The 12,858-nt window shown below is 40.9% G+C and overlaps 1 protein-coding gene across 1 annotated transcript; it reads left to right on the forward strand.

The window, feature by feature from the left end:
• The first annotated feature begins 2,756 nt into the window (after positions 1-2,756).
• Positions 2,757-7,970, forward strand: rln1 (relaxin 1). The gene is made up of 2 exons (XM_056446075.1): positions 2,757-5,087; positions 7,586-7,970. Exons 1-2 carry the CDS (start codon positions 4,910-4,912, stop codon positions 7,888-7,890), a joined length of 483 nt encoding a protein of 160 aa, XP_056302050.1. The 5' UTR covers positions 2,757-4,909; the 3' UTR covers positions 7,891-7,970.
• The last annotated feature ends 4,888 nt before the right edge of the window (positions 7,971-12,858 follow it).

The raw sequence follows: 12,858 nt of genomic DNA on the forward strand, positions 1-12,858 counted from the left end.
CAGATGCGCCGTGTTGTGTGTATTGTGTAGTGATGGTTTAATCAGGTGTGTGTGTGTGTGTGTGTGTGCGTGCACTCCTGTAGTCTGCAGCCTTTATGCTGATCCTCATATCAGTGTCCAGAAATCAACATGTAAAGCATATGATGAGCTTCCCCTGATTAAACGATGCGTGTGTCATCAGTGCTGTGTCCTGCAGATCTGGACTGATTTGATTGATCAGTGTCATCATAATAAATCAGATATCTGTATTAATATCTCCTAGAGTGAGGCCAGTGTGCTCAAAATAACCCTGAGGAGTGTTTGATTCTCACAGACACATCGGCTGTGCTATTGAGTGCTCTAAATCTCAGTAAATACATGTAAATAATAATAATAATATCCATAATCCAGATTAATAACGTCTACCACTGTGCTGATGTCACTGATGTAGAAATAACATTACAGAAACATTAGCAGCGAACGCAAGAACAACAGAGCTCTTGCCTCACAAGACACTATTCCCAGGAGTGTGTGTGTGTGTGTGTGTGTGTGTGTGATGTCAAAGTGTGTGTGTTCATCTCTTTAACTCTAAACCTGAACACACACAGACTTATGGGGACATTTTAGTGATACATTTATATTATTTATTTATATTCTGTGTGAAATCATAATCGGCTGGGTCAGTTGGTGTTTCTGTGTGGAGTTTGCATGTTCTCCCCGTGTTGGTGTGGGTTTCCTCCGGGTGCTCCGGTTTCCCCCACAGTCCAAACACATGCGCTATAGGGGAACTGATCAACTAAACTGGCCGTAGTGTATGAGTGTGTGTGTGAATGGGTGTTTCCCAATACTGGGTTGCAGCTGGAAGGGCATCCGCTGTGTAAAACATGTTGGAATAGTTGGCGGTTCATTCCACTGTGGAGACCCCTGATAAATAAGAGAGTAAGCTGAAGGAGAATGAGTGAGGTTATAATGTGTTTTGGGTTAGGGTTCCCGTGTTCCCGGCTCCAGTTCCCCGGCTGACAGAACCGGAGTGATATGATCATGTTTCCTAGTGCCCAATGCATATTAATGAATTCTCCCTGCTTTACAAAGGAAAGAGAGGAAATGTTGTGTCCATCTCATCTGGAGATGACGGAGAGAGGCCGCAGATCCGCCTCAGATTATCCCCACACATTCAGCCTTTATTCAGCTTCAGACTGTGTTAGCGGTGCTGGAGCCACATATCATGCTGTCCTCCAGCTGATCCTGAACACCAGGAGCCTCATGTATCAACGATGTGTACACTCAAAAGCTTTGCGTACGCCAGGTTTCAGACTCACGTCTGGATTTACTACCGATGAAATGAACGTGAGGATGTGCGTTGGTCCACGCCAGCTTCCTGTCTGGTGTACGTGTGTTTCTTGTGTGTGTTTGGCGACTCCTAGAGGCTATTGTGTTAAATTACACACTACAGAGTATCGCACCAGTAAAGTATCCTGGCACCTGGTTCTTTCCAAAGGGAACTGGCAGAGCGCTCGGGGTTAGGCCAGTGCAATGGCAGCTGTATGAGATGGGATCATCCGCATGTCTAGCAGGTATAGAAGGTTTCCAGTCCATACAGTCGACCAGCCAAACATTAAAGCTCAATCTGCAGTGAACGGCAGTTTCCCCAGTGTAATCGGAGCGATCGACTGCACACACATCCTATAAAGGCGCCATCTGAAGACGAATCTGCACATGTGAATCAGAAACATTTCCATTCAATAAAGGTGCAAATAACAGGTGATGCTCAAATGTGCTTAACCAATACTGCAGCAGGGTGGCCTTGGTGAACACATGATTCATTCATCCTCACTAACAGGTCAGGATGAGGCTCCTAAGATGGCAGGCACTCGCTCAGGTGTAGAGCGGACGATTGGGCAGCTGAATGCCGGTGGCGCTGCCTTGATAAGAGCGGAGGGGTGCTGCTATACCACCCTAACACAGTGTTCCTCTAATACACCTGTGTCTCCCACACACACGGACACTACTCCAGACAGTGAAGTGACGCCCACAACTGAGGCAACTCTCTCCTCAGAGGGTGTTAGTTCAGCATCTCCTGTTCCTCCGCCTGTTCGCTCCACACTGTGACGGTGCGCCGCTGTTCTCTTACCCTACACCTTTACATCAGACCATTTCTTTTTTAATTCCCTCACAGTGCGCTGTTCAGACCCCGCTCTATTTCTTTTGTTATTAATTCCGGAGGACAAACTTGTCTACCTCCGCCAGGAGCACCTCACATTCACATTCTGTCAAGCTCTTCTTGCGTGCTTTTGCCGTTGCTTTTTCGTTTGGTTTTGCCAAAGTGTAGTCATTACCATATTCATAAGGGGGAGGAGTCAGGAAGGGGTTTTGTGCCCATGTGCTCAGTTTCATGTTAATTCAGATGTACAATAAGAATATGCGTGGGATTCAGCGTACGCAGTGTTTCATACAGCTGAATGTTTTACTGTGTACACACATTTACAGCTTTGTCTGTACGCAATGTTTGAGTATGAGTTCAACACAAGTCTGTACAAGAGACCCCAGGGGCGTATAGCAACTGAGGGGACAGAGGGATACGTCCCCCTCACTATTAGAGACAGACCATTTACAAACAGGTGATTAATAATTATAGGAACGTAAACTTTTAGATCTCATACAGTCCCCCCCCCACCCACCACACACACACACACACACACACACTTTTAAAATGTTCGCTACGCCCCTGCTGAACACACACACACACACACACACACACACACACACTTTTAAAATGTCCGCTACGCCCCTGCTGAAGACACACACACACACACACACACACACACACACACACACTCTCACTTGGCTGCTCTGAATTGTGGAAACACCTCCTAAAACACCTTTTCAGATGCAGAAAACTGACATATGAAACTGGACTCTGATTCTTCTGTGACGGATGAAGGTTTCGCAGGCAGTGTGTCGACACGACTGAACCTACATGAGGGCGAGTTCATTTCATGATGTGCTAATGTTTCAGGTTCTGTGTGCAGTCAGTCAGCAGCATTATGAACTGTGATCAGCTGTTCTGCTTCACACACTGACAGCAGATGATGAAGACTGCCAACATTTACAAGAGGAACCGATGCAGTTTAACAGACGCTGAGATCTGGCCTTCAGCACCACCACATCACTGAAGATGAGGACTCTGATGATCCATCACGGGTCAGACCGTGTTCTGGGTGTTACCGTGTGAAAAACCCACCCCTCACTGACAAAGGTCCAGAATTTGTCCCACACATGAGCTCATGTGATGTATTTTGACTGCTACAGCATCATAAATAGTTAAAATAACCCATCCAAGGTGTCTCAGTGGTGTCGCACTGTGCCCTCACAGCAAGATCACTGGTTCGAGTCCCGGCTGGGTCAGTTGGTGTTTCTGTGTGGAGTCTGCATGTTCTTCCCGTGTTGGCTGGAATAGTTGTTGGTTCATTCCGCTGTAGTGACCCCTGATTAATAAAGGAATTAAGCCTGAATGAGTGAATGACCCATTGAGAAGGCTTTAAGCAGAATCCTCTGTTGGCTGCTGCTTCAGTCTGTTTTTGATCAATTTCTCCATCATCTGTGCAAGAAACCCTGTGAGTGAAGTCATCTGTGCCTGCTGGGTTGTTGTTCAACTCAGAAAACATTTTACAGGTGACTTCTAAATCTAAACCTTGGAGATTATTCCTGGAACAAACAATGAGTAATGAAAGGTGTGAAGCCCCAAGAGCGGCCCGGAATACAGTTCATTTCAGTACTATATTAGCTATAGCTGTTACCCAGGAGTTTTCAGACATTCATATTCCTTCAGCTGAGTCCCTTTATTAATCAGGGGTCACCACAGCGGAATGAACCGCCAACTTATCCAGTATGTTTTATACAGCGGATGCCCTTCCAGCTGCAACCCAGTACTGGGAAACACCCATACACACTCATCCACACACACACTCATATTTAGTTGATCAGTCCCCCTATAGCGCATGTGTTTGGACTGTGGGGGAAACCGGAGCACCCGGAGGAAACCCACACCAACACGGGGAGAACATGCAAACTCCACACAGGAACACCAACTGACCCAGCTGAGACTCAAACCAGCGACCTTCTTGCTGCGAGGTTATAGTGCTATCGCCACCTGTGACGCCACCGTGAGTTTTCAAATATCCTTTTTAATTTTAAAGAAAGGCTGAAAGATGCTGGAGCTCTCCATGATCATCAGGGGGAATCTTTATATTCAGATGGTCCGACTCTGAGGACAGCTGAATGTGTTATTGGCCTGATAAATGACGAGAGACTGCAGTTTTTAATGTAACAGATTCCTGTTTTCCCCTAATGATGATGTATAAATCTGTATTTTAATTATTTCTTCATTTTGCTTTCTTCTAAACCTTTAATGTTTTTGCTACATGAAAAGTGAATATGGTGACCATCTGACATCCTCATCCAGCTCAATACAGCTTACAGTCAGTAAAATGCAGCATTAAATAGAAAATAAGGTGAATACCTGCGGAGAGGTCCAGATTTGGAGAAGAACCCCCTACAGCAGGCTGATACAGGCCTGAAGAGAGACCTCAGAGCTTTTTCTGGTACTGTAGTGTAGCAATGAGACGTGTTTAATCATCTGCTGTTTAATATCAGCGGCACAACACACACACATGATCAGGCTGAAGAGCAGATCACCAGTACAACACTGGAAACTCAGAGTGTGTGTGTGTGTGTGTGAGAGAGAGAAAGTGTGTGACGTCAAAGAGAGAGAGAGAGAGTGTGTGTGTGTCTGAGTTTCTTTGTGTGACAAAAGTAAGTGTGTGTGACGTCAGTGTGTGTGTGTGTGAGTATAAAGTCTCGCTGGACTGATGGAGTCCTCAGACTCAGCGCAGCTCCGGTTCCTCGGTGTTTCCTCCGGTAACTCATCATCATGTTCCGCGTGTGTCCTGCGCTGCTGCTGGTGTGTGTGTGTGTGTCCGGGCTGTGTGTTTGCGTGTCCGCGGATCTGCCCAGAGACTTCGGAGTGAAGCTGTGCGGCCGCGAGTTCATCAGGGCGGTGATCTTCACCTGCGGCGGCTCCCGGTGGCGGAGGGCGGACACACCGAGCGGTACGTACTGCAGCACACTACACACTATATACAGCACACTACAGATATTCAGCAACACTCCACAAGTGCACATTTAACTCTGAGACTTCTCTATTACTGTACACAAACACTGAAGCTCAGGTACTCCAGTGATGTACAGTGAACACTGCAGTGTGTCTGAGCCAGACTATAGTGAAGCACTGCCGCTGAGTTTAGTATATTGCTTGAGCTGACAACAAGAGATCACAGACAGATCTTAAAAAGCTCGATAATATACACGTCATAAGAACAAATATTAATGACATACAATACAAATAACAGCATTAGACAAAGAGAAAATAATTAAAATAATAAGAATTATAGTATTAATAATAAACAATACTAAATTAAACCAATATAACCATGAGGAAAGCAACTAAAGTCGAGGATCTTCTTTAAATACATCAAGTATAATCTGTCAGGAATCTTAGTTTTTTATTCTGAATAAGATGAAATGGGTTAGGAGGGGCACTATAACTGATCTGCTGTGGTGATTCTACAGCTGCCATATGGCACAACTACACTCTCAGAAGAAAATGGTGTAATGTTGTATTAAAGCAGGCTCAAACCCTGGTCACTGGGGCAGGACCTTTTTATGGGACAGAACTGAACCTTAAGACAGAGAAACGCGTTTGCACCATTGCAGTTTGTACCTTTAAGGACAGGATTTGTACCATGGGAAACCAAATGTACCTTTGGGTTTCAATAGCTGCAGATACAATACTGTACTTCATCAAAGGTACAAACCTGATCCATGAAGCCAGTTTCCTTTATCCAAAATGAGTCCATTTATTTTCAGTAAATATAAGATATTAAACGCATTTTAAACAGTGTTTTTACTATAGTTTATATAGTGTAAATGCTCCTTTTCCATTTACAGTAAAGAATAAAAATACGTGAACATAAATCAAGAGCTATTTTAGCTGAACATTCAACACTTTCCACAAACACATTCTCCTGTGCTCAATATAACACAGTTTCTCTTTAAAGTAATCACTTAAAAGTTCATTTACTTAATTTAAAAAGAGAAATGATATAATTATGCAGAAGTACTGTTAATGAGACTAATCCAGTTTAATTTCTCACATCAGCTTTATTATACTCCATCCAGCATCTCTCCCCTCTGCTTCAGATGTGGTATAGAGGAAGGTATTTTGCCCTAAAGTGAAAGTGTTGTGGGTACCAGTGTGCAATATCATATCACACATTCAAGAAATTGATTTTCCATTGGCTGCAGAGAGATGTTTATTGGCCAATTATACAAACTCTAAGCTCCAGCAGAATCCTGCTATTAAATGTGCTGACAATCGCTCAAAATGCACTGCTTTAAAACAGACAGTGATGTACCCGCTGGACTGTGGATCTCAGAAGTTTGCAACTGGAGAAGATCACACACTGTTTAAGAGGAAAGGGTGAATTATTAAAAAAGATCTGTAATTTATTTCTGGATTATATTAAAGCAGCACCACATGATTTAATTTGACAATAGTTTTTTCCACTGGTTTATACTGTCTCTCCTCCCTTTTCATTTATTCTGTTTATTTGACTTATTTTACTGTAGATACTGTGTGTGTTTTACTTTAGTCTGTTTAGTCTGTATAGTTAACTCTTGTAAAAACTAAATTAAACAGATATAATCATAAATGAGTACTGATGATGAGATGTGCGCAGTGTTTGATCAGTTTTACACTAGTCAAATGTCTGCATGAACACTGCACTGCAGGACATTCACCAGCTCATCTGTGTAGAGGATAGCAGACACTACAACGTGCAGAAATCAATACTGAAACTGTATTAATCAGGAAATGTTTATTAAATGTTTAGTCTACAACACCTGTAGTTGTGTTTTACAGTTGATTTGTATTATTAAACTCAATAATGAATGTTGATGAGTTTCTTTAAACGTGCTTTAAATGAGGATTCATGTTTAATGGGGGAATTATTCATAATCACTTTACTTTTACACTCATATTATAGATACTGTAATAAAGGAGATGTCCAACACTGATCCAACACTTTATCAGAACAATCAGTGTCTCTTCATTTCAGCTGTACCATACAGGTACAGAACAGCATCATAACAGGTGTGTTCTGGACCATATAAAGGTTCAACTTTTACAACGGTACAAGACTAAAGGAGCATTATTTACAGTAATATAAACACCTGAGCCAATCCTGTAGTTTTCTACAGCTGTAGAGTATACTATAGTACACTACAGTGTTTACTACAGTAGACTGCCCTCATCAGTGACTGCACATGCTGTAAAACACACAGCTTTACAGTGAAGTTCAGAAAGACTGAAGCGTTCACTAGACTTCAGTATAAACACAGCAGGATTACCAGAACCTGGAGACTCCAGAACAGTGCATCAGTCAGTACCAGAGGAGCGCAGCACAGACACTCTACAGCAGCAGCATCACCTGTATTCAGATACATCACCTGTCCTGCACTTACTCTGAGTGTGTGTGTGTTTGGACAGGTGAGGTGTGGCTGGACCCCCAGCAGGACCCTTTGGACGGAGCCGGTTCTCCTGATGTCAGTCCTCCTGATGCCGCTTCTCCTGGTTCTCATCGGTGGTCTCTCTCCAGTGTTCTGCAGCTGCTGGCGGGGGCCCGGGTCAGGGCTCCGCAGGTCGGGCTGAGGGCGTGGCTGCAGACGCTCTCCTCCTCACCGGACCCCGCGTGGCCCCGCCCCGACCGCAGGAAGAGGAACTTCTCGGTGGGTTTGGCGGGAATGTGCTGCAATCAGGGCTGCACCAAAAACGACATCGGCCGGCTGTGCTGAGGACGGACTCACAGAGCTCCACTTGTATATTTATTTATTTATTTATTTCATATTAATAAACAGCTGCGTCTTCATCGCTACTCACGACTAGTGCTTTCACACACACACACACACACACACACACGCACACACACATGAAGGCCATACTGTGTGCTTTCACTGTTATAAAGGGCTCTCAGGCGTCTCAACAACAGAAGAGCTTCACCTTCAGAAAGGAGATCTGCTGTATAACAGTGTATTAAAGTGAAATGAAGTGTTGGTCCCTGGTGAACACAGCAGCTCCTCTGGTGTCTCTCTCCCTGTGGAGTCTGCGGGTCATGTGTGTATGCTGGCACTCTCTATTTCTGTGTGTGTGTGTGTGTGTGTGTGTGTGTGTGTGGTTTTCTGTAAATAAATCTGACACTGGAGGAGTGTGATGAAGTGTAATGTTCAGTCTGACAGGTGAAGGTGCGCTCATTCCTCCGAGTCTCGGTGTTTAGCCTTTGCGACTCGGTGTAAACCTGTTCAAGAGTCTGTTTGGTGAGTCGAATTAAGAATCGGTTCAGTTCACACTCGATCAACTGTGCCGCGTTTCTCAAACACATCTATTCCACCTTTAGTTTATAAATATTTTGAACATATACGATTTTGTAAGTTGTCGAAAACTCATCAAAAGTTTGTGAGCGTCAGATAACTTCATACGTCACATGATTGACGTCGTGACGTTCAAATTAGAGGATTCAAATGAGTAAATATTGGCGTGTTTTCGGCGTGGCGGCTGAGAGACTGAATGTTCCTGCATCTGAAGGCAAATAAAGGTCAGAAGCTTCACATTTGAACCATCTGAAGGTAAGACACCGGAGTTCAGCTGCCGCCGTGCAGTGACCGTTTATTCTCCCGGTAACGTTAATCATTCAAACGCAAACCCGCCGCCGAGCTTCATCGCGTTTATTCTTGGTATGTTTAACTGTACATCGGGGCTGCCTAAATATATTTTCAAAAACACAGAGAGAAAGCAGGTAATCACTCCAATAGTATGATCCTGCACAACTGGAGTGGCTGCACTTTCAGGACCGTACGTTTAGGACCGCATCTTTAGGACCCTAGTTTTTTGTGACATCGCCACCTACTGGATTGGATGACATTGTAAAACTGCATTTCTAGGACCGCATTTCTTTTCGGCAGCGCCACCTATTGGATTGGATGACATTGTAAAACTGCATTACTAGGACCGCATTTCTTTTCGCCAGCGCCACCTACTGGATTGGAGGCACGGTGAACTGCATTTCTAGGACCATAGGACTGCATTCCCAGCGCCACCTACCTGATTGGATGATATAGCGGAGACTTTTAGGAGCTTTTTTTTTTTCAAATTGTGCTTTTTGATGTAAAACGTACCAGAAGTTAAAGTGTGAAACACCTGTTGTGAGTAACAATTTTAAATTAAAACAAATTAATTTACAGATAAAAAAAGAAATTAAAAATGTTTCTTAACTTTACACAAATGAAAAAAATGAGTGCCTTAAAAGACTTGCATTTCTTGAAAAATACTGTATATGGATGAATCCCCTTGGATTAAACTAATTAGCTCAGTATCAGGACAAATACATTGAAATCAAATGTAATCAGCATATGCAGTAACTAATTTAAAACCAGTTTGTAAAGGATGTAGAGAGACATGACAGAGGATTTATTCAAGAATGTACATTTATTTAAACATCCACACACAACAGCCACAATAGCACAAAAAGCAGCATTCCTGCAGCTCCTGTGAATGAGAGAGGGACAGAGAATCTATCTATCTATATATATATAAATAAACAAATAAAAAGTTGAACCATTTGTTATGCAATTAAATTTAAATTAATATTTATTATAAGTAATAAAAAATATATTTTACCATGTTTAACTGTAATATATATTTCTGGTTTAAACTTATGCACTGTTAGGAGAACCAAAAAGGACACCCAACTGCCAGCTGCAAATTTTTAGGTATATAAGAGCAATACCCACCTATTGAATGGTCTCCCTTCTTTCCTAGATTTTTTGTCAGTTTTTTGACTAAATTATTCTACTTCACTGAAATAGAGAACAAGCACTGATGGGTTAATGTAAATATCAGTAACAAAAAGTTTCTCTGAGCATTGCATTAAAATAAATCATATTCTGACCTGTAATTATATTTTGTGCCAGAAAGGTAAACCTGCTCAGCATCATCTAAAGACAAACCCCTCAAGACCCCCAGAGCATGTATGATGGCCTATGAAAAAATGATTCATTTAAATGAACTAATATACCACCACTGAACAGCAAATATCATTATACATGGGTCGATAAATGAGTAACACCAAGCATGCAATTTATATACAGTAGATTTTGTAAGTGCATTATTTGGTCTGGCATACCTCTGGAAAGAGAACATCACAGATAAGCTGCACTTCATCAGTAAACCTCAGTTTTGTTGGTGTCCTGTGCAGTACGTCTTTAAGATAAGCAAAGGGATATCTTGCTCTTCCTCACTGTCTATGTAGACAGGCACCTGGAAAGATGCTTGCTTACGCAACCACTTAGAGGGCTTCCCGTTGAGTACACCCTATGGGCAAACAATGGTATAAAAACAATTATTTAGAGAAACGTATTACACTAAAGACAAAGATGGATAAATGTGAAGATCGGTGAAGTACCGTCAAATGCTCCTCGGACCCCTTTAACTTTACAATAAAGTCGACAATTCTTTATTCCTCTGTTGTGGAACAGCCTGAATGTGAAGTGGGATTTCCTCAGAGATGGCACACTTTTTTGGCACCCTGTACACTGGCTGAAGTTTTCCTTGGAGCAAGTTTCTGGCCTCATCGGTCCAGAAGGCAAACCGCTGATTAAAAATAACAAGATTAATCTAAAATACTGCATAGCTTTTCCCTACACTACATTACCTTACAGCTGCATATAGCATGAAACAACTATTGCAAATATTTCCTATTTATCTTAAGATGACGATGACAGTCATTATACTTTATTATACATTATCCAGCAAACACATATGATAACATCCAATATATATATATATAAAATGGAAAACAGCACATGAAATTTTTCAAAAGTGTTACAGAGGTGCCATATCCTTCTATTTTGAAGTCTTATAATTCATGATGTGTCCATTTTCTTCAAGATAAAGAGTATACAAACAAACATTTAAAGTGAGAATTTTTTTCTAACATTTTCTCTAAATCAGGGGTGTCCAAACTTAGTCCTGGAGGGCCAGTGTCATGCAAATTTTAGTTCCAACCACAATCAAACACGCCTGGGCTAGCTAATCAAGCTCTTGCTAGGCTTTCTAGAAACATCTTTACAGGTGTGTTGAGGCAAGTTGGAGCTAAAATCTGCAGGACACCGGACCTCCAGGACCGTTTGGACATCGCTGCTTTAAACAAACTTACCTCCTGGAATTCAATTGCCACACCGGTCACAGAGCAAAGGGTATACTGCAATAGAAAAGATGGAAAAGCTTTTATTCAGTGTTGACAAAGGCTTGTTTATACTTAGTTAAAAACCTTAGACCTCACCATAAGCATAAAAACCCCACATTCATTACCACAGCTCTGGCGTGGCAAGCCCTAAAAGTAACAAAAAAAGATACAGATGAAAGCCACTGTCTATCTCTTGTAGTTATATTTGTTTGAAATAGCCATTTGTTTAGTCACAGCAACATCATGCCCAGTCTTCTCAGTCCAGTTTCCAGGATCAATTTGTTGTGCAAGATTTCTACAAAAAAAGAAAAGGATAAGAACGCAGGCTGAGAATATCAGTACAGTCTATAGGAACGTAGGCAAAATATACCAGTACAGCCTATAAGAACACAGTCAAAATACACCAGTACAGCCTATAGGAACGTAGTCAAAATATATCAGTATAGCCTATAGGAATACAGTCAAAATATATGAGTACAGCCTGTGTACTGTATCATACAGCATGTGTACTGTATCATACAGCATCTCTTCAATTCAGGCAGGGATCTCCCTTGTTGGATCGTTATATGCATCTTGAAAAAGAGAGAGCCTAATAGTTAGTGTATTTGGTAATTAAATAGCTGCATACTATGAATAATTTCTTAAGAATTAACAAACAGTTAGTTCATCACTTGCTAAGCATTAAATCTACAATAACAGACATTAGTAAGTAGCTTAAATACAGCTGCAGATGCTGTATTCTTTATTTATAATGCGATTCTTTTTTCAATAATGAAGTATTGCATTATTTACATACCAGTTATTTAAGAGTAATTGGTGCTTTAGTGATTAATGAACATGTATACATCTTATTTTTCAGGCATAGAGTAATAGTTACTCTGTAAATTAATAAATCTGGTATTAGCTCAACTTCTTAGTTTTGTGACCTAATCTAAAGTGTGGAATATTTATGATTTGTAGATCTCTTATAAATGACAAGGCTCAGCATCAAATGAAAAAAATCTTTGCTATTTTTAAGTAAGAATAACATTACATTTAAAAAATTACATTTGATAAAACATCAAAATATCACTATTTCGCAATATGATAAAACATTTTTAATGTTATGCTGTGGTTTAAACTGTACAGTAATTTTATCTTTAGATTGCAAAGATTTGTTTTTTATTTGATTTTGTAAAGTTTTATTTTTTATTGTTTTGTTTTAATCACTGTCATTCATTTGCTTAAATAATACTTAATTTTGTAATGAAACAAAAATAATGAAATGAAACATAAATAATTAACAAATACAAAAAAACAAGCAAGCACATCATAGAGGTGCTATTAATTCAAGAATACAGCTAGCATTTGTAACTGTATTTATAAACTGCTTAACTATGTCTATTAATGTAGATTTAATCCTAATCAAATAATAAAGTAGTAAGTTAACCATTTGTTGATGCTTAATAATTTATAGTATGCAGTTTTTATAAAGTGTTACCCAACAGTTTGAGATAACCTCAGCGAAAATATTCCTATAGTT

The sequence above is a fragment of the Danio aesculapii genome, chromosome 21 (assembly GCF_903798145.1).
Source record: "Danio aesculapii chromosome 21, fDanAes4.1, whole genome shotgun sequence".
In the NCBI taxonomy this organism is placed as follows: domain Eukaryota; kingdom Metazoa; phylum Chordata; class Actinopteri; order Cypriniformes; family Danionidae; genus Danio; species Danio aesculapii.